Source organism: Alexandromys fortis, unplaced genomic scaffold (genome assembly GCF_014885135.2).
Source record: "Alexandromys fortis isolate MF-2015 unplaced genomic scaffold, M_Fortis_MF-2015_v1.1 scaffold_156, whole genome shotgun sequence".
Lineage (NCBI taxonomy): Eukaryota > Metazoa > Chordata > Mammalia > Rodentia > Cricetidae > Alexandromys > Alexandromys fortis.
In genome coordinates, this window is record NW_026068028.1 from 1,476,327 (window position 1) to 1,503,327 (window position 27,001).

Genomic DNA, 27,001 nt, shown 5'->3' on the forward strand with positions numbered 1-27,001 from the left:
GTCCAAACAGTACCACCAATTGCGAACCAAGTATTCAAATGCCTGAGATTATGGGGGATAGCTCACTGTATTTAGGACAATGACTAACACACTGAATCTGTCGTGCTAGAGTGGACCTCGGATGTTGGCCTTCTGTATTTTCCCTTTACTCCAGATAACAAAGTCATATTTTAAGTAAATGTCCACATACACAAAAGTATCATTTAATTAAATGTTTATACACTTAGCCATAACTTGGCTTCATCTCTTTCTCAATTTTCTCCTCTGCATGCTAAATCATAATCTTCTCTAAACTGTTTCACAAAAAAATATCTAATAAGAAACTCATTTCAAAAATTAAAACTAATGAGGAAATAGGGAACAATGCAGGCTTAAGCTTATTAATGTAACCGATGGTTCCGTTTCTATGTCCAGTATCTACTGGTTTCTGTAACAACGGTGAGCAGTAATGACTTGTATTTTAGGACTGAAGTTTCTGGAAAGCCAGTGGACTGGAGAAAGGCAGATGCACTTATCACCTCCACCAAGAGGAGTGGCAAATATAACCAGCAAGGGAGGGAAAACTCAAGAGCTAACTGGGTGAATTAGAAATCAACAATGTCCTTCATTTAGCACACTAAAATCACAGAGTCCTGTGGCCAGGGCTGTTGTCGTGTGGGTGTTTACAGTCAGTCATTCTCACAGACACGGCAGAGACGCGTGGCTTTGCTGGGGTATCCATGAAGATAGGTGTTAGCTTTCTCATCCCTGTAACAAAATACCTGACATAGCAACCTCCTCAGGAAGCGTTTATTTGGGCTTACGGTTTCAGGAGTTCTTGCCACTGCTTCTTGGCAAGACTGTGGGAACACGAGGAGGAGATTAGCCACCCCCTACAGGACAGAAAACAGAGAGAGAGAGAGAGAGAGAGAGAGAGAGAGAGAGAGAGAGAGAGAGAGAGAGAGAGAGAGGGAAGAAGAAGAAGAAGAAGAAGAAGAAGAAGAAGAAGAAGAAGAGAAGAGACCAGGGTCTAGGTATGACCTTCAAAGGCACACCCTCAGTGACTTACTTCCTCCACAAGATCCCACCTAATAGAAGTTTCCAGAACCTCCCGAAAGAGACTATGGAGAATATTCCATTTTGAAGCCATAGCAAAGTCCTTGTGTGCATGCCTGCCCCTTCAGGAGCAGTTAGCATGGCGATGCATCACTGACAGGAACGTTTGAGTCACCGCAGAACACAGCACAAGCTGTTGGTGGGCTGTGCACCCATCCCAGAGGACCGGCTCTCAAGCGAGGGTCAGAAAGTGATGGCCCACAGGCCAAAACTAATCTTCCTCCTACTGTTGTATATAGTCTTTGAACCACAGCTTGAAAAAAAATCAAAAGAGGCATCCATCTTTCAGTCCCTCTGCCTCCCCAGTACGAAATTAAAGGCATGCACCACCATGAGTGTGAAGATGCCTTCGTAAGATGCACGGGGCTTCCCTCTGTTGGTTTCCACTTTGTTATCTTCAGAGTTGTTCACGATAACCAGACCTCACTACTTCGGCTGCACGGATTGGCCAGCAAACTCTCAAGCTCCTCTTGTCTCCATTCCCCCAACCTAATGCTAGGGTTACAGGTATGTGCGGCCATGCCTGCCAGGCTTTTTCCGTGAACGAAGGAGGAATCGAACTCAGGTCCTCACACCTGCTCAGCAAGTTCTCTTGCCCAATGAGCCCTTTCCCTGGCCCCTTCAATATTTTTTGAAGACTGATTACACAGGACCACAGAAATTGTGAAGGAGCTAAGACTGTTTAGTAAATTGAAAAGCTAAAGAAATATGAATAATAAACCAGCATGAGCGAGGCTGGAGGGCACCACCATAGATTCCAAGAAACAGCATGTGTGTGTGTGTGTGTGTGTGTGTGTGTGTGTGTGTGTGGAGGGGGGGGATTCGAGGGGATTGGCTAGCAACTGACTGTAAGAATGTTTCTTCTGGTAAATTCAAGGGGACAATCTCACAGAAGAGGTCCTGCCACAGGACAGCAGCGTCTGTTGAGCCTTCTACTTTGGTCAAGGGCAAGCCAGTCAAACTCCAAGGCTACTACTGGAAGGATTCTTACCGTGGGTAAAAACTGGAATAATGCTCCCGTTCTTCCTGAGATTTTTATCTATCTCAAAAAAGGAGAGTGGGTGGGGGCGCGGCTCGGGTGGCGGAATGCCTCAACTTCATGCACGTGACCCACGTTCAGTGCCCACGTGGCAAACACTAGGTAGAGTGGCCCTCGCCCAGAAGCCCAGCACTCCTGAGGTGACTCAGAAGTTCAAGGTCATTGTAGTTTGAATGAGGTTGATTCTCACAGGCTCACACATCTGAAGATCTGGTTGCAAGTTGGTAGAACTGTTTGGAAAGGATGAGGAGGAGGTGTGTCACTGATGGTGGGCTCTGAGGTTTCAAAAGTCCATGCCATTCACAGTTAGCGTGCTCTCTCTCTCTCTCTCTCTCTCTCTCTCTCTCTCTCTCTCTCTCTCCCTCCCTCCCTCCCTCCCTCCCTCCCTCCCTCCTGCCAGCTACTGCTCCAGTGCCAGGTCTGCTTGCCGGCTACCATTCTCCCCGCCGTGGCAACCATGGACTCATCTTGCAGCTCTGTAACCCCCTACAAATGCTTTCTTTTATTAGTCCTCTTGGTCATAGTGTATGAAGTCATTCTCACTAGATAACGAGTTCTAGGCCGGCTACACGAGACACTGTCTCAGAAGAGAAAAGAGAAAGAGAGAAGGCTGCAGAGATGGCTCGAGGGAGAAGAGCACTCGCTCTTGCAGAGGACCTGGCTGGATTCCCAGGATCCACATGGTGGCTTATAACCATCTACAACTCCGGTCCCAGGGGATCCGGTACCCTCTTCTGACCTCTGTGGGCACCAGGCAGACACGTAGTACACACACATACATGCAAACAAAACACTCATGCTCAAAAATAATAAAATAAATACATCTTTTTTAAAAAAAAAAAAAACTGTTTGAAGGAAGAAAGCAAATGAGGTTATGGCTCTATGGTAAGTGTTTGGATCATGTCCAAGACCCTGAAGTCCACCACCAGGAATGGAGGGAGGGAAAAGAAGCAGGGAAAAGAAATGATAATAACAGGCAAGTGAATTTATTTGTTTGTTTGGAGGTTTTAGGCTTTCTTGTTCTTTGTGGGGTTTTTTTTGGGGGGGGGGTTGGGTTTTTTTTTTTTTGTAGACAGGGTTTCTCTGTGTAGCTCTGGCTATCCTGGAACTTGCTCTGTAGACCAGGCTGGCCTCAAACTCACAGAGATCTGTCTGCTTCTGCCTGCCAAGTGCTGGGATTAAGGGTGTGCACCACCACTGCCTGACTGGCAAGTAAATTTATAATGAAGTTTTTACTATTCAGTAAGGACTGACCTTACACGGACATATATTTTTTATTGTGTATTATATGTTTATATCATACATGCATTTTACTATGTTTATTATATATTCTATACATTATATATAAGAGCATGCTAAAAAGAGCTCTTCTGTGTAAATAAAGGATATATCAGCTATAACAAACATCCTATTAGGAAAAGCGAGGTTATTTTTAGGAGGAGGGCTCTGGTTACACAAAATAAGTAAAGGCCATCTCATGCTAAATAAAGCGAGCTGAAATCTTTCCTCACATAACTACCGGAAATAGGCACGGCACGGCTTAAAGAAGGGAAAAGTCTATAAATAAAAAAAGAAAGAAGGAAAGCCTACTGCCCCACACAAGAAAAACAGACAACCACACTAAACTCAGCGTGTGCACACACACATGCACGTGCAGGCACACACATGCACGCGTGCACGCAGCTACAGAGTGCCTGCCTGACGTGCATGAGGCCCTGCATTGCGCGTGTGCTGATGCTTACACTGGACTCCTTGGCAAATCAGTTTAACGAGCGACTTCACAAGGCACAGCCACCTGTTAGGCTGTTATTTTGGCCCGTCTATTTTCAATGACAACTTCGACACACAAGCCAGAGACACACCACCATAGCAACACAAGCGGCAGGGTGCTAGAGGATGGATATTTTAAAGGGGTGACTTACAGCCCCTGCAGGGCTGGAAATAAGGAAATCCTCTGCATTTATTACTGTGACACACGCTACCTACCACCCAGCAAACTCGGACTCGGGTTTTCCCACCAGCCACTTGGAGAGTGTACCACACAACTGTACCACACAATTCCCCTAAAAGGGGGGAAATTTAACTTTTGTGTGTGTGTACATGTGTATGGTATGTGTGGTATATGTTTGTGTGTACATATGTGTGTGTGTGTGTGTGTAGGCTAGAAGTTGACAGTTGTTTTTCTCGACTGTACCACCCTCATTTCTGAGACTGTTTCTCACTGAACCTGGAGCTCACTGGTGCAGTCAGACCAGCTGCCAGTGTGTTCCAGGGATCCTTCTATCTTCACCTCCCCAGTGCTCATGTTTTCCAACTTAGGGGTCACAACCTGTACCCCAAATCAGGCCCACCCACCCAAAGAGCCAAGCCAAAAGTGGAAAGCAGAAAAATGAAACTTAGCCACTGTGGTCCATGGGAAGAGGATGGCTCTTTTCATTGGCTAACTGAGGGTGAGTGGCAGGACCCGATTTGGGGCAAGGTCATCATCTCCAAGTTCAGTAAGACTGGGATCATAAGTGAGGGCTACGAGGGCTGAAGAGATGGTTCAGGGCTAAGAGTACTTGCTGCTCTTGCAGAGAACCCGGGTACAGTTCCCAGTACCCACATGGCAATGCAATCATTTGCAACTCTAGTGCCAGGGGATCTGACTTCTGAGAGTACCAGGCACATGGTATGTATACATGATGCAACACACTCACACACATAAAATAAAACAAGCTAAAACCACAGTAACAGAAAGGGAGGACTACCATCCTCTGGATTTTACTTGGGTACCGGGGATACAAACAGAAGTCCCCATGTTTTTGCAGCAGACATCTTACCTGCTGAGCCGCCCACTGCGTCCTTAAAACACAATTTCAAAGGCGAGTCAGGCACTCCAAAGAGAAAACAGATTCTAGTATGGCATTTCACACACAGCTCAGCACAAGCACTGGTGTCACCAGCACCAGAAGTCCCCACAATGGGACAATGACTTCCCTGCCTTAAGTTTGCTCAGCAGGCTCCGTGACTCAAGAGACCAGTGCCTTGGGGAAAGGAAAGAGAAGAGTGCTTTGTTGGTGGTGTTTATTTGTTTGTATTGTTTTGGGGGAGGAATGAGGAGGACACTGGGGGTGCAGGGTCTTATACACACTAGGCAAGGTCTTGCTATGTTAAATTTGAGAATCTAGGATTAAATAGATTGCGTCTTTATAAATCAAATCAGAGATATAGGATAAGGAGGGAAGACTCTGGTCCACTAACCACCTGACCACTCTGCCCTACTGCTACCTAAACCGGAAGTCCCAGCTCAGGGCACTTAGTTGGCTCAGGGAGGCAAATTTCAGAGATGTTTAGTGAAATAAAAGAGCAGACCAACAAGAACAGAAGACACATCACATATCTGGAAGTGATGGTGTCACACATCTGGACTCTTCTGGGGTGATTCTTTTGGGAGGGGGCAATTAGCGGGATTCACGATGTCAACATGGCAAGGTGTGGCTGATTAGCCATCCAAAAAGTTTCAACGAAAACAGAAAGCAAGTGATTACCCGGCTGGGGATGAGCCGCACCCACAGGTGTGTCTCTGGCAAAGCTGGCAGCCAGGAGTTGGGATGGACAGGTTTCACCCCAGCACAGATTCCAAGAACACCCAAGGCAGATCTGAGCCAAGCAGGAGCCACCGCAAGCGCTTCCCAGCTGCATCTTTTGACTTTGTTCTCAGCTTAGTTAAAAAGGAAAGGCCTAGAAGGCCCTCGGGTCAAGTTCTTCCTCCATGTGGGCCAGAACAGCCCTAAGGAGAAAGCCGTGCTGCAGATGAAAAACAGATGAAGGTCGGTGATTTGACTGCTTTTGATCTCAGAACCAGTAGGGAACTCTAATCTTTAAAAAATAAAATGGCTGGGCCAGAGAGATGATTCAGCGGTCAAGAGCACTTGCTGCTCTTGGGGAGAAGTTCGGTTCAGTTTCCAGGGCCGCTTACACTCCAGTTCCAGAGGATGTAACATCCTCTTCTGGTCTCCGTGAACACCACACACACACACACACACACACACACACACACACACACACACACACACACGGAGCACAGACACACACAAACACCCACCTCCCATCCCCCCCAACACACACGGTGCACAGACATGCTTGTGATCAAAACATCCGTACACACAATCAAAGTGGCTATGATCCCTGTAATCCCAGTACTCAGGAGACTGAGGCAGAATTTAATGCCAGTTTGGGCTACAGCGAGAGTTCAAAAACCACGTGGGCTACATGAGATCCTGCCTCACATACGACCAAAAAATAAAATAAAATAAAATAAAAAATAAAAACCGAATTAAACTAAATTAATAAAAATAAAGGATTCTGATAGAATCAACACTGGGAGGGGGGATGCGGGGCAGGGCGAGAGAAGGAGGAGGGAGGGGAGAGAGACAAACTCCAGGAGGGGTGTGACTAGGAAGGAGTGTGAACATCTCTGTAAGTAATGGCTAATTTTAAACACACTCGCCCATCTCAGAAGTGTTTTTCTCGAGAAGCCAAAAGGATATTACTCCATTTAGACAACTAATAGCCTAATCATTATCTTTTTTTTTTTTTTTTTAACAGAAAAAGCAACTACCAAGCTCTTTTTCAGCCAGATCTTGGCAAGGAAACACATCTAAGTACAATAGTATCTATAGCTGTAAGTCATCCTGTTCAAACCCGTAATTACACTTTGACTGTGTCCAAATTTCCGTCACACACAGTCCAAAAGAGGTAAACAATTTTGGTTTGGTTTGATTTGGCTTTTTAAGACAGGGTTTCTCTGTGTAACCCTGGCTGTCTTGGAACTTGCTCAGGTTGGCCTCAAACTCACAGAGATCCGCCTGCCTCTGCCTTCTGAGTGCTGGGATTAAAGGCGTGCGCCACCACCTCCCGACCACTTAGAATAATTAAAGAAAAGAAAAAAAAGCACAGGAAAAAAGTGTAAAAGATTTTGTCTCATCTTCAGTAGACATGGGTTAAGTCTCCAGCTTGCAATGTATAAATCATGCCCAAGGAACCAAATGCATCTCAAGGGATCAAGCTCTCTGAATGGGGAGGGTTAGATAGCCACACCTCCTTACCTCTCAACCCTGGTCATTAAACAAAAGAGCTAATTTCTTAGCTTGTTTGAGTACTGAGAAAGCCAGGCTCAGCAACCATGGATCGTGACGGAGGGTGATACATGCTTGCTGTCGTTTCAGAAGAAGGCAAACTCAGCAAAATATTCCAAAGAGAGACTAATGTCACCGGGACACCAGCCCCAGAAATCACACATTCAGATGACATGTCCTATAGGGCATAATAAGCACAAGGTTGTCTTCTGGCAATTCCTGCCTTCACGAAAACCACCTGTCGAAGCGACAGAATGATGGTAGCCGGGGGCTGGAGGAAGGAGGAGCTGTGTGCATGATACATACAGTTTGGTGGCACATACCTGGAGTGCACACCTTTGGTCCCAGGCGGCAGAGGTAGGCAGATCTCAGCGAGCTTGGGGTCAGTCTGGGCAACATAGTGAATTCAGCGAGGCAGAGTATGCATGGGCATTATCATTAAGACAAAGCAAAACCAGGCTGAAGAACAAAGTGAGACCCTGTTTCACAAAATAAGATGAAGAGGAAGAGGAGGAGGAGGGCTGGCAAGATGGCTGGGTAACGTGATGAATAAAGGCCCCTGCCAAAGCACGACAACCTAAATTCAACCCCAGAAACCCACATGGTAGAACCAATGCCTGCAAGTTGACCTCTGACGCCCATACATAGACACACAACAAAGTAATTAAAGGAAAATGTAATAAAAATTGTAATAGCTAATGAGGGATGCATGATGTAGCTCAGTGGTGTGTACAAATCTGGATGCAATCCCCGGTATTACCGAAATAATAATATTAATAATTACTATTATTATAATTATGATGATGATGCTGGGAAAGGGATAATCAAGTTTCCTCTGCTGGGACATCACTGAACGTATCAACAGCACTCCAGGGCAGACCCCATGCCCAGGGCTCGTCGGCACATACGAAACAGACTCCGCATTTTGTTTTGTATGTGTTGTCTTACTGGTTTTTTGTTCATTTTGATTTTCTTTTCTTTTTTGCTTCAAGAGAGAGAGGGAGAGAAAACCTGAAGTTGGTTGTATGGGAAGGTCAGAAGGACCTGGGAGAGATCGGGGGATCGGAAGGAACGTGATCAAATATAATGTCTGAAAATATGAATAAATAAAATAAAAATCTAGTACGACCCAGATGGTTAGCTCGTGAACCAAAAGACCGACTTGGAGGCATCAAGAATGACGAGAAGGAAACCATGACAATGCTCACAGGTTAATAAGCCATCATCCTGACTTAAATTACTTCTTCCCTCTCGAGTTAAACATTCATAAAATTCTAAGAAAATAAGGTAACATTCTAACCGTACTTCCTTACTGAGAAAAGGAGTCCAATTAATGTCTGTTTCAACCTTGTACGGGAATGAAAGCATTATCTCTAATCAAATATTCTGCCTTACACTTTAGAAGAACACTCGTCAGTACCAACTTCGCTTGTCTGAAAGGCTTCAAAAAGTCATGATATTTTTTCTTTATTTTAGCTAACTATTTTGAAGCCAACACACTTTTTCTCTGCTAAAGGACAATATAGCCATTCCCCTGATCTAAAACGTTAGCACTTTGGCTACTGCTACAAAAGCCAAGGTCACTAACTGCGGTCTGGGGTGCTGGCTTCACGGTTAAGAACATAGTCTTCTCTCCCAGGAGAGCCAAAATAAACACTCTCCCTCTTTAAGATGGCTAACGACCACTATCCTCCAATGAGAAGAGTCTTAATGTCACTAAAAACAATGAAAAGAACATGGTGGAACAGACCATTAATGAAAACAGCCAAGCATGGTGGTGGATAGCCATAATCCCCAACACTTAGGAGGCACAGGCAGGCAGATCTCTAGAGGTTTGAAGCCAGTATATAGTGCATTCCAGGCTAGCCACGGCTATATAGGATTACCCTGTCTCAAACAAACAAACAAACAAACAACGTTGAAAAGAAAACATATCCTTAGATTCCTGGGGAGAAATGTAAAAATGTGTGGCTCTCTATCAACACTACTGAAATAGAAGTTATAACCTAAAATGAATTATTTGAGGTAGACGATCCTTACCGGAAAGTGTAAATCCTGGTTTTGTGCATGTGTGCGCGCACATGTGCGCGTGCGTGGTATGTGTACACAGGTATATGTGAGGATGCGCGGACCTATACAACAGCATGCAGAACCCAGAAGATGATGTCAGGTGTCCGGCTCAATTACACTCCACTTCATTCATTTGTTCCCTTAAGATAAGGTCTCTTGGGCTGGAGAGATGGCTCAGAGGTTAAGAGCATTGCCTGCTCTTCCAGAGGTCCTGAGTTCAATTCCCAGCAACCACATGGTGGCTCACAACCATCTGTAATGAGGTCTGGTGCCTTCTTCTGGCCTGCAGGCATACACACAGACAGAACATTGTATACGCTTTAAATAAATAAATATTAAAAAAAAAAGACTGCCTTCAAATTTCAATTAAGTAATTAAAAAAAAAAAGATAGGGTCTCTCACTGGACCTGACAGCCAGCAAGCCTGGGGGTCAGGTAATAGCAGTGGTGGGGGAATCCTCCTGTCTCCACCACCATCCCTAATACCCTGATACACACAGTGGCAAGCCCAAACTATTTTGTTTGTTTTGTTTTGTTTTGTTTTGAGACAGGGTCTATCGACGCAGTCCTGGCTGTTCTGGAATTGGATGTACAGACCAGGCTGGCCTCAAACTCGGAGAACACCCTCCTCTTTCAAGGGCTGGGTTAAATTAGGTGTGCATCACTATACCCCGCTTAAGTCTAAGATTTTGTCTTACTGTGACTTTTTAATGTAGGCGACCATGCTGGGCCTTCACTCCACCGCTGAACAACAGCCTCTCAGAGCAAGAATCTTCACTTTAAGGTTTTGTTCAGGGATCAAGAGCGGCTCAGCGGTTAAGACCACTTGCTAGACTTGCACGGGACTGCAGTTTAGTTCCCAACACCCACATCAGGTGACTGGCTCCCAACTCCAGCTCCAGTGGCTCCAACACCCTCTTTTGGCCTCTGCAGGCCCTACACTCATGTGCATATATAGCCACACATTGACACACATATGCATAAATAAATAACAAATTAAATCCTTATTTTAAAAAATAAATATTTTACTCTAGGCGCTGGAAGTGTCGCTCAGTGGTAGGGAACCTCCCTGGAATATGTGAGGTCCTAGGCTCTGGTTTCTAGACCCTTCCCTCTGAAGAAGGATTTCTTAGTCCACATGCTGTAGGACTCTGAAAGAGGACTATTACTTTGCCTGTTTGACTTGTAAACTGTCGCCGGGCGATTGTGGCGCACGCCTTTAATCCCAGCACTCGGGAGGCAGAGGCAGGCGGATCTCTGTGAGTTCGAGGCCAACTTGGTCTTACATTGTGTTCCAGGACTACAGAGTCTGCCAGAACTACACAAAGAAAACCTGTCTCAAAAAGTTAAAAAAAGAGAAAAAATGGAAAAAGAAGACAAAAGGAAGAAGGGAAAGAGAGAAAGAGAGGGAGAGGTGAGTCAAGGCTGGCAGAGTGGTTGCCTAGCACCGTGAGGTCCTAGGCTCAACCTGCATCCTGGAGGGAGGGAAATGCAAGCCTGAGACGTTAACAAGCAGAATCTCTGGGGCCGCAAACACGCAGCAACAAACGGTACATTTTGATCATCCCTGAGACCTCAGACCTTCCAGTCTGCTTACTTTCGGGCAAACGGCTGGAAGTTTGCAGAGGCCCAGCGTGGCCCTGTCTGTCCCCAGCATTATTTCCAGACACTAATTTTGGGCGAGTCCCAGGAGCTCCCGAGCTCCCGTCCTCCAGATGACGCCTCTGGAAGCCAAAGGTTTCTGCTGCCATTAAAAGGAATAATTTCCAGGAGCATAGGGGTGGTTCTCTTTTTAGATCACAAATGACAAAAGTTCTTTTCAAAGGGGAATATGATTCATTATTAAAGTCGTACAGAAGAAGTCACTCGGCTTAATGCTTATGTTAAGCGGCTCCGCCGCCCCTTTCAATGGAGCAAATCTTGCAACGTTGTCCCGTCTGGCCTTGCAAAGTCAAATCAAAACCTTTTTGGTTGCTGTTTGGGTTTGGTGGTGGTGATACTGCGGATCTGATCCGGGGCCCTGAGTACATTTACAGATCAAACTTAATTCAACACTCATCGTTTCATAGTCGCCATGAACCATCTAGTGTTGCTTAGCTTACAAACAGCCAAAAAAAAAAAAAAAAGCCAGGTAGCCAGCACAGACTCACGACTGTTCAAAGATCTGAGAGAGTATCTATTCCAACGCATAAAACTCAAGTCCAAATGGATCAAAGACCTCAACATAAAACCAACCACACTGAACCTCATAGAAGAGAAAGTGGGAAGTACACTTGAACACATTGGCACAGGCGACCACTTCCTAGATATAACTCCAGTAGCACAGACACTGAGAGAAACAATTAATAAATGGGACTTCCTGAAACTGAGAAGCTTCTGTAAAGCAAAAGACACAGTCAATAAGACAAAATGGCAGCCTACAGAATGGGAAAAGATCTTCACCAACCCCACATCGGACAGAGGGATGATCTCCAAAATATATAAAGAACTCAAGAAGTCTGACATCAAAATACCAAATAATCCAATTAAAAATGGGGTACAGATCTAAACAGAGAATTCTCAACAGAAGAATCTCAAATGGCTGAGAGATACTTAAGGAAATGTTCAACATCCTTAGTCATCAGAGAAATGCATATCAAAACGACTCTGAGATTCCATCTTGCACCTATAAGAATGGCCAAGATCAAAAACACTGATGACAACTTACCCTGGAGAGGTTGTGAGGTAAAGGGAACACTCCTCCATTGCTGGTGGGAGTGCAAGCTAGTATAGCCCCTTTGGAGATCAGTGTGGTGATTTCTCAGTAAATTAGGAAACAACCTTTCTCAAGACTCAGCAATGCCACTTTTGGGTATATAGCCAAAGGATACTCAATCGTGCCACAAGGACATGTGCTCAACTATGTTCATAGCAGCATTGTTTATCATAGCCAGAACCTGGAAACAACCTAAATGCCCCTTGATCCAAGAATGGATAAGGAAAATATGGTACATGTACACAATGGAGAACTACACAGCAGAAAAAAATAACGACATCTTGAAATTTGCGGGCAAATGGATGGATCTAGAAAACATCATATTGAGTGAGGTAACCCAGACCCAGAAAGACAAATATCACATGTACTCACTCACAAGTGACGTTTAGACATAAAGCAAAGGAAAACCAGCCTACAATTCATAATCCCAGAGAACCTAGACAGCAAAGAGGACCCTAAGAGAGACATTCATGGAAATAGAAAAAGACAAAATCTCCTGAGTAAATTGGGCACGTGGGGACCATGGGAGGGTAGTGGAGGAAGGGAGAGGAAGTTGGGGGTGCAGAAAAACATACAGCTCAATAAAAACAATTTTAATACAAGAGCTGAGAGTAAAAGACTATTGAGTGCTCACCTGCAAATGGAAATGCAGTGGGAGGTTAAAGGTTGCCTGGGGGAGGGGAGGCACAGTCCTCTGAAGCCACTGGTAAATTGGCCTTATTGAGTAAATAAGCCCACCCCTAGTCCTGCAGGCATTCCCTAGTTAAACAGTGGATCACAGGGGGTCTGGAGGGGACTTGGTGAGAAGGGGCTTGCAGAGAGATAATGGTTGCGGATGGAGCAAGACCAAAATATATTACATGTGTGTAGGTAACTGTGGAGGAATAAAAATACTAAGTAAACTACAGCCAAGTCACACCCCACCAGGTCCTCGTGCCACAGGGTAACTGGCTAGTTGCTTACTGTGAGCTGAGCTGCCAGGAGACAGCTTACACAACTCCTATGTCAGAAAGGAAAATGGAGATGGCCGAGATAAAGAGGATGGGTGTACAGCCCTGGGCTTTCTAGGGACTGTGCAGTCCAACACACGGCTTTCCAGGAAGCGTGGGTATGAGATTCAATAACGAGTTGTATTACGATCTATAAGCTGCCTGTGTAAGTCATGCAAAGTCACAAACCCTTTGCCAAAGGCAGGACATGCACTTTGCCATCGTCAAAATAAATGAATGGCCAGGTGCACAGGCACAAAGACTGAGATGCCAGCACCAGGGTGGCTGAGGCAGGAGGATCGCAATTGCAAAGCACCAAATAGAAAGCACAAAATTCAGTCTTGGGAAACACACACACACACACACTTAAAGAAAGAAAGGGGGGAAGGAATAAGCGGGGCTGAGGGTGGAGCTCCATGGTAGAGTGCTTGCCCCTGCATGAAAGGAAGAGAAAGGGAAAACCTGCTATAAATAAAACAGATGCCAGGAGATATAAAGAATCCAGCAAGTAAGACCCAGAGAAGGGCCTGGGTATGATGGTGCATGCGTTTAAACCCAGCACTCAGGAAGCAGAGGCAAGAAGATCTCAATGAGTTCAAGACCAGCCTGGTCTATTTAGTGAGCTCCAGGGCAGCCAGGAGTCCCTGTCTCAAACAGATAGACAGACAGACAGACAGACAGACAGACAGATAGATAGATAAGCAGCCCAGAGAAGACTTAAAGAATTTAGTTACAGTAAAACCTAAATTAATAGTTATTTTTCCACTCTTCAGTTGATTCATTTCTTTTAAATAAAAACTAAGGTAGCTGGGCAGTGGTGTAGAAGTAGGTGGATCTCTGAGTTCGAGGTCAGCCTGGTCTACAGAGCGAGTTCCAGATCAGCCAAGGTTACACAGAGAAACTCTGTCTGTGTAACAACCTTGTTTGTTTTTGTTTTTGAAGACAGGTTTTCTCTGTGTAACAACCTAAACTGTCCTGCAATTCACTCTGTAGACCAGGCTGGCTTTGAACTCACAGAGCTCAGCCTGCCTCTGCCTCCCAGTGCTAGAATTAAAGGCATGTGCCACCTTTACCAGGTGAACCCCTGTCTTGAAAAACTTAAGAAGGAAAGAAAGAAAGAGAGAGAGAGAAAACAAGAAACAAAGAAAGAAAAAACAACAAAAGAAATCATGAAGATTAAGGAGGGTTTTTTTTCCAGTGCAAAAATACAGACTTAGAAACTTCAGAATGAGGCCTTCATATAACTAATACAATCAGACCAGAGTGGGGAGGGTGTCGTGTGAGTGAGCGTATCTGTGTTAAATGTGTATGTGTCTCTGTGTGCAGTGTGTGTGAGTGTGCATAAGTGTGTGTCTGTGTTTCTGTGTCTGTTTGTGTGTATCTGTGTCTGTGTATAAGCATGTGTGAATACAAGTCTGTATCTGTATGTGTCTGCATATGTATCTATGTGTTTGTGTGAGTATGCCTGCGTCTGTATGTGTATGTAGATGTTATATGTCTATGTAGATGTATGTGAATATATGTCCCTGTATGTGGATATATGTGCGTTTCTCTATCTGTCTTCTCTTTATGTATATATCTCTGTGTGTTTGAGTGAAAGACAGAGAGAGAAAGAGAATGAATTTGGAGCCAGGGAGCAATTTTAGGAGATTAGCCACTTAGATTAAGTGCTTAAATAACATTATTATAGGGTGTCATCAAATTACATTTGTTTGGCCACTCTTACTTAGGATGATTCAGTCTGACAAAGAAACACCACCCTAGGATAGAATGCTGAGGGACTGAAAGAGCCAAGGATTTTTCTGCACTAGGGAACAACTGGAGTTCTAGACAGTCATGCTTCAGTTGAACTTAAAGGGGGGGGGACGGGGCTAGAGAGACAGCTCCGTAGGTAAGACCGCAACTTTTCAACTTACTCATAATTTACAGCTCAGACCTTTCTGCTGGTGGAGTTCTCTGAAGCTGATGCTCAAATAACTCTATGTGCCTCTTCAATTTCCGTGTGTGTGTGTGTGTGTGTGTGTGTGTGTGTGTGTGTGTGTGTTAGTGTGAACTCTGGTGCACACCTGCCATGATGTAAACATTCAGTTCTGAGGATAAACCCAGGGTAAACCTCACCTTTCACCCTGAGACAGGGAACTTCTGTACAAGCTTGAAGACGTAGGTTTCTATCTCCAGCGCCCATCTAAAGAGCCAGCCCTGAGCATGTGCCTGTGACCGCAAAACTATGTGTTGAAACAGAAACCATTGGGGTTTGCTGGCTGACAGACTAGTTCCAGATTGAGTGAGGCTCTGTCTCAAGGGAATAAGGTAGAGTGTGATAAAGGACACGAACGTCTTTCTCTGGCCTCTGTGTACACAACACACACACACATACACAAACCTGGACCTGATGAGACACACCTGTGACCCCAACACTTGGGAGGTTAAGGCCAAAGGACCGTTGAGTGTTCCAGGCCAGTCTAGGGAAATCATAACTCAAAACAAATAAGTCAGTAATAAAAAGTTAAGAAGTGGAGTGAGTCACGAGATAATCTGAAGGTCTGATGAGAACTTCCGTTGGCTCCTCGTTTAGACACAGGACTTGACTTCCACTCTGTCTAAAGAGGCATTTTGAAGAGCAGGTTCTTTCTGTCAGCGTGCTGGGAAATAGAAAATGAGTCACTTTAATCCTCACTGCTCAAGTCTTGGCGAGCTCTGACTTCAGCATTTCTAAGCCAACAAACAGCATTGCATGACGCTGTCCAAGCAGCCAGGAAGTGGTGGGGGACCCCAGACTTCCTTTGTCATCATTTCTAACGACGCCGGAGGCCAAGACAAAATGTCCTGGGCTTCGACCCCTACCCGCAACCACACGCATTCTGAGCGGTGCGCCCTGCCTAGCCCACGAGGTTCTGCCATCTAGACAGAAGCGACTGAGGCACAGTTGAAATAGCCAAGGAGCCCAGATATCTTGAACACCGCTGGCAGACATTACCATCACCAAGAACTGGCTCTCTGTGAAAACAACTTCTCACAAGCAGCGATGCTGGGTTTACTCTGCCTGAAACTCTGAGGTGCCTCCATCCCCTGAGAGGGGCTGACCAGGGTGGTCCTTATGAACTAGGACCACAGTGACCTGCAGCATCCTGCATCCCCGAGGCTGGCCCTAGGTCCACTTTTCAGCAATAAATGTGTTTCCCTCCCTAGTTCAGATCTACATCACAGCCATTTGGTTCAAATCTGGCAAACACGTTTTTTTCCCTCACACTGTCTCAGAAAATGACATGATTTTTCTGCAGAGTTGTCTAGACCCAAACAGCTACAGGCATTTATTTCCTCGAGAACAGGGACCGCAACTTACGGGGACCACAACTTTTCAACTTACTCATAATTTCCAGCTCAGATCTTTCTGCTGGTGCAGTTCTCTGAAGCTGGTGTTCAAATAACTCTAAGCGCCTCTTCAATTTTCACGTGTGTGTGTGTGCGCTGGCATGTGCGTTGTGTTCTGTGTGTTAGTGTGAACTCTGGTGCACACCAGCCACAATGTAAACATTGAGTTCTGAGGATAAACCCAGGGTAAACCTCACCTTTCCCCCTTGAGACAGGGAACTTCTGTTCTTCTCCTGCTCCATGGGTCAAACGAGCTGGCCTGAGAACTTCAGAAAGCCTCCCAGCTGCCTCCAGACACTTTGTGGATGACTGAGATTCAAACTCCGGTCCTCATGCTCGGGCGACAAGTGCTTTCACCCACTGAGCTACCTCCCAAGACCATCTCTTCAACCATGTTTAAAAAGCTTCACGGAGGGCTGGAGAGATGGCTCAGAGGTTAAGAGCATTGCCTGCTCTTCCAAAGGTCCTGAGTTCAATTCCCAGCAACCACATGGTGGCTCATAACCATCTGTAATGGGGTCTGGTGCCCTCTTCGGGCCTACAGGCATACACACAGACAGAATATTGTATACATAATAAATAAATAAATATTAAAAAAAAAAAAGCTTCACGGAGCCGGGCAGCGGTGATGCACACCTTTGATCCCAGCATTCAAGAGGCAGAGGCAACCTGTGAGTTTGAGGCCAGCCTGGCCTACAGTGTGAGTTCCAGGATGGGCTCCAAAAGCTACACAGAGAAACCTTGTCTTGAAAAACCAAAAGGAAAAAAGTTTTACTGATTTTGACTTTACATAGCAATCTGATTGCTCCTCTTCTGTCCCTGGTGCAGGATCCCATTCATGTCAGGCAAGTACTCAGCTATTAAGCTTCATCCCCTGTCCAAAACCACCAGCTCCAAACCGTTAATGAACCTCCCCAGTGTCCTCTGTTCCCTGAGCTCCCCAAAGACGCTGTCCCCAAGCACTGGGCACCCAGCAGGAGGCCAAGAATGTATCTGTGAAGTGAATACTTTCATTATGGTCCAAATACCTGCAACTTTTCATAGCCATAAATGCCCCAAATTCAACCCACAGCTCCTTCTCTCCTCCAATGGAGGCTCTCAATCCAGCCCGTCGCCTCATGCTAGGCAGAATGGCTCCACCCTGTCTATATTTGATCCTCTGCCCTTGAACACGGTGAGCCTGGGCCAACCAGAGGGTTCTCTTGGAAAAAGCGTCCCAGAAGTCAGCGATGACAAAGTCAAGAGATTAAAACTTGCAGCAGACACTCCATTGGCTTTCAAAGAACCAAGTACCATGTCACTAAAAGGTTGATATGGCAGGAAATAGGAAGTGGCCTCTAGAAACCAATCTTTAATTGACAGCCAGGAAGAAGTGGGGCCTTAATTCTCCACCAGCAAGGAACTTTATTTTGTCTCAACTGTGTGAGCTTCATCTGCCTAACAGCCTACCCACCCCACCAAAAAAAAAAAAAAAAACAACAACAACAAAAAAAAAACTAAAAAACCAAAAAACTCCATTGGGAATCCCACAAAATTCCCAATTTCTAGGAGGAGTAATTTAGAATTTGCCTTTTCCTCTCCCGTGGGGCAGAACCGACCACACTCACAGCCTTCCCGACTCCTTGCTATCTCCTATCTTGGTCTTTTTACCCCAAGAGGGGGTTAGAAATGTTTTCTACATTTCAGAAAGGTTTTCAGAGTTGCCTAAACTATCCAGACCGGAGCCAACAGACAACAGGAACACATCCAGGCCTGCCAGTCAGGGGACCGAGGCTTCACTCTCATCCTGCAGTCTGGATGTACTTTTCCATGACGATTGCTACTGAAAAACACACTGCCAGGCGATCTGCATAGTGAGGTCCAAGCCAGTTAAGGCTCCATAGTCCTTAGGTCTCAACACTAAACGAACAAAATGTTGAAGACTTGACATTACGTATACACACACTCACACACACACATGCTCACACACTTAAAAATTTGAGGATAAGTGGTCATGGCGATATATGGCAGATCTCTGTGAGTTCGAGGCCAGCTTGACCTCATAGTGACTTCCAGGATATCCAGGGCAATGGAGAGAAACCCTGCCTCAAAACAAAACAAAACAAAACAAAACAAAGATCTCTGAGGTTCTGTCTCAGTGCCCACATAGCACGAGCAGGATCCCAGATTCCAACTCCCTACACCCAACCCCAACACCACACACACACACACACACACACACACACACAAAGTAATTTTCCATTGTCTGGAAATAATAGTCTCTGAAATAAGCACACCCACTATTCTGTGAACATCAGTTAGTATAATCTGATGCACAGACTCTGAGACTCTCTTAGGGTTGGGGCTGGAGGGATGCTCAAAGGTGAAGGGACCCCAGCTTTGGCTCCAGGCACCCACAGGACATATCATACCCACCTACCACACTAGCTCCAGGGCACCCAACACTCTTTCCTGGCCTCCATGGTCACTTCATTCATGCGTTACACATACATGCAGGCAGGGAAACATTCAAACAAATAAAATGAAAATAATCTTTTTTTAAAGGAAAAAAAGAATTAAGAAGTATGTCTAAGACCTGGGTTTGAGACCCCAACACCAATGTCTGCCCACCAGCGGAGATGATATCTCTCTCTCTCTCTCTCTCTCTCTCTCTCTCTCTCTCTCTCTCTCTCTCTCTCTCTTTCTCTCTCAGATGTGATAGCAGATAACTAAACTACCACATTCAACTCCGCTGTGCTAAGAACAGCATGCATTTTTATTCCTTCATGGTCCAGCATCTGTTCTCCACGACAGGTGTCCCCTTAAGTGACTGGGGAGGTGCAGTGGCCCTTCCCGCACAGAGTCAACTTCCCGTCCGGTCCGCCAGCAGGCCTGCATCTGCTCCTTGTCTACTCCATTAGTGTGAGAACCTGCACTTAGCCATTAGCCCTCCACGCCACTCAGGGGCAAGATTGCAGCTCTGCACGATAGCAGGGTGGCTTTGGGAACACTGACCACTGTCTGTGAGGACACGGGCAAAGGAAGCTCACTCAGAAATCAAACTCATGGTCCTAGCCTTGGTTCTCTCAAACTAGGAGCAGTCGGAAAAAATTAAAACAAGAGATTAAAAAAAAGAAAACGTTTTCCACACTCTGAGGAGCCTTTAGCCTTCACAGTCAAGGGTACCACCGCGTACGGCACACAAAGCAGATGACAGTATCAGCCTTTCCTTCTGGAAGGCCTGCAGGGGGCTTGCAGAGGCACTAGGTCACAATTTCCAATGGAGAGGGAGGAGAGGAGGAGAGAGGAAGGAAAGAGGAGGAGAGAAGAGCAGAGGTCCTGCACCCTAGCATCTCCATCTCCCTCCTCGGGGAGGGGGAGCACACCCAACTCCCGAGTCTGTTCTCAGAAACAGCAGTAAGGGAGCTCTCCTGGGGCCCAGGGATGCTGGGTAATAGAGGGCTGGCTGTCCCCCAGAGCAGAGCACAAAGTGACATCCTCCTGTTTTCTTTTTGCCTCTTTCCTTGAAGAAGAGATGAGAGGTCTCTGTTTTTCTTCATGGTGCAGCGAATCCCTAAAGACCATAAATAAACGCCTACCTGCACATTTGGGAAGGCAGTCAGGATATATTTTTTTAAAAAAAGAAAAGTAGGCTTATATTTTATTTTAAAAACAAAAGCTAAGATTCCTACCTTGCATTCTCTTAGGATGGGCTTAGTCTCTGGGGGATACTTATCTTTTCTCCTTATTTGCTTATTTATTTATTTAGACAGAGTCTCAGCAGACAGCACAGACTGACTTTGAACCGTTTTTTTTATTTTATGTGTATGGAGGTTTTTCTGCCGCATGTATGTATCATGTGACGTGTGTGTCTGGTGCCCTCGGAGGTCAGAGGAAGGTACCTGATCCCATGGTATTGGAGTTATAGATGGTTGTGAGAAACCATGTGGGTGCTGGGAATGAAACCCCAGTCCTCTAGAAGAGCAATGGGTGCTCTTAACTGCTGAGCCATCTCTCGGGTTCATGGCCTGGAACTCTTAATTCTCCCATCTTAGTCAGCCTGTTGCTAGAACCAGAGGCATGCACCATCACACCCAGGTAATAATTTTCATATGTTTGTTGGTGTTTAGGTCTACAGACTTATCATAGTGCTCAAGAAAGCTAGGCCAACAGTCTTCCACCCTAGACACACTTCTGTAGTTTCTATCAGGGACTATACTTCTGTGTCTCCCGGGTAGATACAGGGTCTGAGTCTCCAAGCTGCCTTCAACTAGGAAACGCCCCGTATACATGCTATACGTCTGTATGGGGCTTGGGGAGAACATCTTCTAGCAACAGGGATCACCCAGAGAGAAACCACAGCCTACAGCCTCCAATGAAAAAGGTTCATACCAGATATCAGAGGCCCTGTTCCAACCCAGCCGCCACCTTAGCTATGAGACAGGCTGGATGAGCCCTCCTCCTATAGGCCTGGAGTCCTCTGGGAAACAACAGCGTGGCTATAGACACTGCTAATACATAGAGCTTCCAAGTCTGAATTTCCACAATCTAGATGATTCAGAGGAAGACAGCAGCTTCATCATTACAGGGCTGTCAGGCCCAGCCCCAACCCTGAGTCAGTAACTCCCTACCAGGCTTACGTTATTAAATACTGGGCTGTATTTAACACCAGTGAAGCTTTTTGTCTGGCTGTTCTTGGGTGGTTATTTTGTTGTTGTTGTTGTTGTTTTTAATTAAATTTAACCCATAACGGGCTATGGAATGTCTCATCCAGTAAAGGTATTTTGTCACCAGATCTGGTAGCCTGAACTCTATCCCGGGGGACCCACTTGGGATAAGATGAGATGTTTCTCCTACAAGTTATCCTGACCTCCATATGGCGAGCATACACATATACAAATAAATAAATGTATTTTTGTTTGACCATGCATGGAGCGCATGCAAGAGAGAGTTCTGTCAGAACTGTGGTTAAGTGCTGAGTCCAATCTCCACACCACATACCTGTGGAGGGGTGGGGAGAGGTGGGACGGGAAGAAGAGGAAGAGGAAGAGGAAAGCAACAGGCCCAGCAGTGGTGGGGAGGGGGCAGAGGCAGGCAGACCTCGGTGAGTTCAAGGCCAGCCTGCACCCAAGTGAGTTCCAAAACAAAAAACAAACAAACAAAAACAGCACTGGGAGGCAGAAACAGGCAGATCCCTGGGGCTCTCTGGCCAGCCAGCCTAGCTGACTTGGCAGGCCATTCCAGACCAGTGAAAGGCCTTATTATCTAGAAGAAAAAAAATGATCTGAGGTCTGAGGAAGGACACCCAAGGTTGTCCTCTGATTTCAACAAGTATACTGGAACACACACAACCACAATTAATCCATGGAATTTTGCTTCTTAAATTCATTATTCTGAACCCCCCTCCCTCGTGTGTGTGTGTGTGTGTGTGTGTGTGTGTGTGTGTGTGTGTGTGTGTGTGAGAGAGAGAGAGAGAGAGAGAGAGAGAGAGAGAGAGAGAGAGAGAGAGAATAACACTGGGGACAAGCCCAGGCTTTCAACCTTGCGCGGCCAGCCTTCTTTCACTGAAATACACACAAACGCACCATTAACCCTGCTCTAGACTGGGGCTCAGCTTTGTTTTCTCAGTCTCTCGGAGCCTTTCTCTTTCCTGGAACCGCGGAACATTTTATGTGTTAAAACAAGACTGGCTGGCGAGCAGAAGTCAATACTCTCTGTAACATTTCAAAGGCCCCCGGTTTTTTATTTCGAGGATAGTGCTGACTTTATGTTTTCAAGAATTTATTTTCCTTTCCCTGGCTTAAACACTGCAAAGAGCAGGGTAAGGAAAAACAAACAATGGCATTACCAGCGTTCCTCCTCAATCTGCCATTAACTAGTGCCGCGGCCGGCAACAACAACGTTGAAACGTTTTGGGGGGTGCCGGGGACAGTCTCATCACTGACTTCAAGCTTACTACACAGCTGAAGATGACTCTGCACTCTCCCACCTCCCTCCAGGCTCTGGACTCCACCTCCCGAGTGCTGGCATTACTAACACCAGCCACCACACCTCTACCTGGTAACCCCGAACTCTCCACCAAGCAGCTGGAGGTCAAGTGGGGTCAGAGGATAAGGAAAGGGGACAAAGACCAGACACTGACTCTCCAAAACCCGGGCATTTGCTTCCTTGGCCAAACCCCAGCTAATGCTAATTCACAGCTAAAGTTAACCAGGAACGAGCAGCAGAAGGGCCACATGGGTTTGCGTCAAGTTCATAGGAGCCGGAAGTTGAAGCAAAAGTTCAGCTACCATCTTCTGCACCCAGACACTCAAGGTCCTCCAGAGTGCTGAGCATTAAGGCCAGTGAGCACCCCGGGATGGCAGAGACTACGGGGTGCTCCACCAGTTTGGACTCTGAGTGTCTGACACGTGGCCAGCTAGGTCTACTTTTCTTACCCATCAGGTGATTTGGCTAATCTGAATTCTTTCCGTTTGAGACTTCCCCATTGGCATCTCTGATGAAATAGAGAACAATTCCACAAGCGACCTCAGAGGCAGGACCCCAACCCGCCACGTTCAAGGTCGTGTTCAATCCCTAGTAATACAAAGAGAATAAACTAAAATAAAAATAAAAGTTAAAAATCAAAATATGACCTCATAGAAATGGAGTCATATTTATTTTAGTCTGAGTTAAACATTAAATAATTTATAATTATCCTACAGGTAGAGTCTAGCTTACTTGACCAATTAAGAGAGAGCTTCCTAGCCAGGTGTGACAGTGCACTTGGGAGGCTGAGTCTGGTGGACCTGAGTCTTGAGGCTAGTCGAATCTACAAAGAAACACTATCTCAAGAAAAGGAGGAAAGAGGGACCATCCACCTGTGCCACTCAGTCCTAGCTGCTCCACTGAATACTAACATTAAACAAACAAATGGGGGGGGGGGATGCTCTGCCTGTGTGCTTAAGGAAACACGAGAAGAATACCAACCAAGATAAAGAGCTGTAGTTAGCGGGAACGAAAGGCTGGGTGGGGTGACATACATCTTTAATCCCAGGCAATGCAGATCTCTGGGAGTTTGAGGCCAGTCTGGTCTAGATAACGAGTTTCAGGACTACACAGACACTGTCTAAATAGAAAGAAAGAAAGAAAGAAAGAAAGAAAGAAAGAAAGAAAGAAAGAAAGAAAGAAAGGAAGGAAGGAAGGAAGGAAGGAAGGAAGGAAGGAAGAAAGAAGATTCTAGAACTGGATCTTTTCTTCATTATCTCTGACAGTCTTTGAACAGTTCACGAAGTCTCATTGTGGGAGGACCCACAATTCCACAGTCATCTCTACCAGGGGACTGAATGGAAGCGCGCAAACACCTCCAAGTTGCCCAAGTCCTGTTCACCAGACCCAGCACCAGGGAGAGTGATGGCGTGTGTGTGTGTGTGTGTGTGTGTGTGTGTGTGTGTGTTCAATCCCATTCATTTGCCTTTCTTCAGTCTTCACAAAGCTGTACGCTGCTTCTCCATTATTAAGGGTTAAAGGCACCTAATCACCCGGCTTGCACCGTTTAAAACCCAGCTCAAAACGCTGCCACCCCTAAAAAAAACGTCTGCACTCCAAAGCTTGTTGATAAGGCTGTGTGGGTGGGGGGCGGGGACATGGCTGTGCTCTCCCTCCTAATCTTTGGCAGCCAGTGTCGAGTGTCGTTTTGTAAACTTCAGGCTACTTTGATCTTGTCTTGGATTGTCCTGGGGTCTCACCTTAACACTAGCGCCAGATGCCAAAGGAAGATTGCTGGCCCCCTCCAGGAGTCAGCCATAGCTTGAATAACACAAAAGCACAGGGCCCTTTCACAAAGTAGTGAGTGGATCACATGTCTGATAGATTAAATGCACCGGTTTTAAATACAAATACGTTGCGGATGGCCGACTTCATTTGTTGCCACACCAAACCACACGAGTCTATTTCAAATTGCCTTGATTGGCTTCATGTTCTCGCTGTTGAGTCCCTGGACAGACGCAAAGCACTTGTGAAATATCCAAAAAGGTGGAGAGGAGAAAGGGGAACGAAAGGGAAGCCCGGGCCAGAGTGACCCTTACTGAGTCACCGTTTCCTGAATGGCGGAGATCGCTGTTGGGGGGGGGGGGGTCGGAAGAAGGCAAGCTGACCTGCGCATGGAGGCCTAACCCTTAAGCAAGGAGCCCCCCACCCTGCAGCTCCGACACCCAGAGCCTGGCCCGGCGTGCTGGAGCGCCCTCCGGTGGCCACGCCGCAGGCCCCACCACTGGGGCTCCTCCACCGACCACGCTCCCCGCCGTGGAAGGAACGAGACACGCAGAAAGTTTCCGAGCCAGGCGGTCAGCAAAAGAATAGTCAGGTACCGGAGGGGGCCTGGATGCTCCCGCTGGGCAGAAGCCAGCGCCCAGACCGGAGGCGACAAGGAGAAGTCGAGGGTCTAAACCGACCCCTCAAGGCCTCCGACGTGCCTCCGGGCGGGACTCTGGTCTGCAGATCCCACCCGCTCGGGATTTGTCTCTGCAAGCCCACCTTGGCAAAGGGGTGTATGGGTACAGTGCATACCTCCACGGTGGGGTACCCTCGACACCCTGGATGCAAAGCATGCTTGGGCTCTTGTTGGACTCAGTGCATTTGCTTAATTGGAGGGAGGGGGCGCAGCGGCTCCCTGTGACGCATTGTGGTCCCCAGTAATCTGATTCCAGACGTCCCTGAAGAGCCCACCTTGACTCTCCCGCCCCACCCCCACGCCACCTTCCCCCGGCCGGGGTGATGAGTGGGAACGGCGAATACCTGCCTCCTCCCCTCCAGCCTCCAGGTTTGGGCGCCAGGGTAGCACCCGGGTTTTCCAGCCGCACGCAGTGGACCCGCTGGCCGAGTGGCGGCGGCTGGAGACCAGGGGCGGACGGGCGAGGCCCGGCGCAGTGCCTACCTCGTCCACGGTGAGCGGCATGCAGATTCGGTACTCCTTCAGCAGCATGGTCCTGCCGGCCGCGGACCGCGGGGAAGAAGGGGGCGTCCCAACAGATGAACAAGGTTGGCGCCCAACGGAAGGCAAGGGCACTGGGAGCCGGTGAGCGAAGCAGCCCCGGCGGTGCGCTCAGCTCCTGGCTGCCTCCGGTCCGCCCTGGAACATGTCAAGCTTCGAGTCCCGGTGTCTGTGACTCCCCCGCCTCCTTCCTCACGGAGATCAGCCCTCCCGGTATTGCAAAGTCAGGGATTGAGGGGAGAGAGACCCGCGGGAGACAGCTCGAATCGGTAGCCCCGGGCTGGTAGGCGCGGCCACCAGATCAGGACATGCCCGGCAGCGGGCAAGAGAGGCAAGAGGGAGGGGAAAAAAGATTTCCACAAATTCAAACAAATGCACAAAAGTCACCCTCTCGATCCTCGTCCGAAAGCAAAGCTGAACCTTGCGAGCCCCCTTTTCCTTCGACCCGTCTACCCTGGGCTAATGTCACCAGGAACACATTGCCTCAGGAGCCGGCGACGCTGACTTTCCAAACAAAGGCTCGCTGGTCTCCTCTCCCCGGGCGGTAAACAAGATTTCCTGCTCTTTTTTAGGGCCAGTCCCCGAGTCTCTCCAGAGCTCAGCTGGGAGAGAAAAGGGAAGCCGCAGTCGCCAGGGCTCTCCCCTGTTCTGGGCCCCGGGTGTCTCCAAGCTCGGAGGGTGGCTGCCAGCGCCTTGCGCGCGTCCCCTCCCCCGAGTCCCTCGGCTCTGAGAGCGCCGTGCGTGCCCGTGAGTTTGCAGCTACCTCGCCGCGTCTGGAGAGACCGCGCCGAGCTGCAGTGTGCCTGGGGCCGGGAGGTGGGTGCGGGAGGAGCGAGAGCGACCAGGCTGACATCAGCAGCGGCCGCGGCGGGGAGGGTAGCCCCATCCGGCCAATGGGGAAACGGCAAAGAATGTGGAGGATTTAAACAAAACAGCATGTCTCTCCCCGTCTGCTGCCAGACGCCGCCAGGGCTGTCCCGGAACCCATATCAGCGAGCGCCGACGAGGATCTCAAAGAGGGGTTATCCTGGACTCTTAAAATACTGAGATCTGTTTTCTAATGTACCTGGGGTACCACAGGGCTCTCTACTTAGACGCTCTGAAAACGCTCTGTTTCCAAAGACCCCCTTGACTTTGAAGGCGGGGGTCTTTACAAAAGCCCACTGCGAGCATTTTTCTCTCTGATGATTTTGAGAATGTGTTTTCTAACATGCTCTCGAGACGGAATCCTGCAGCGGTGTGGGTGACAACAAAGTAGAGAGAGAGAGAGAGAGAGAGAGAGAGAGAGAGAGAGAGAGAGAGAGAGAGAGAGAGAGAGAGAACACACCCTATCATCACTTGTTACCTCTTACGCCCTGGCTCTGCAATCCTATTGCAGGCTTCTCAGAGCAGGAAGAATAGGTTTTCGTGTCAGCACTTCTAAGTTCAAAAAGTCACAGTGAAACGTCAATAAAAATGCCTGGGGTGTTGGTATTTCATCCATATTAAACAGATCTCTCGTTTTAACCACAAGAAGCACATTCTTTAGTTACTCAGGAAGCAGCATGTAACTGCTGAAGTCTGGTTTTCATTTGTCTGGTATTCATTTTTTTAGCTTGTTTTTTCTAAAAAT

The 27,001-nt window shown here is 47.1% G+C and overlaps 1 protein-coding gene across 1 annotated transcript in view; it reads right to left on the minus strand.

The window, feature by feature from the left end:
- Pitpnc1 (phosphatidylinositol transfer protein cytoplasmic 1) overlaps window positions 1-26,220 on the minus strand; it is a 276,807-nt gene extending 250,587 nt beyond the window's left edge. Inside the window, exon 1 of the mRNA XM_050164216.1 lies at window positions 25,333-26,220. Coding sequence (XP_050020173.1) covers window positions 25,333-25,380 — 48 coding nt within the window. The 5' untranslated portion in view covers window positions 25,381-26,220. The remainder of the gene's footprint in view (window positions 1-25,332) is intronic.
- Between the last annotated feature and the right edge of the window lie 781 nt (window positions 26,221-27,001).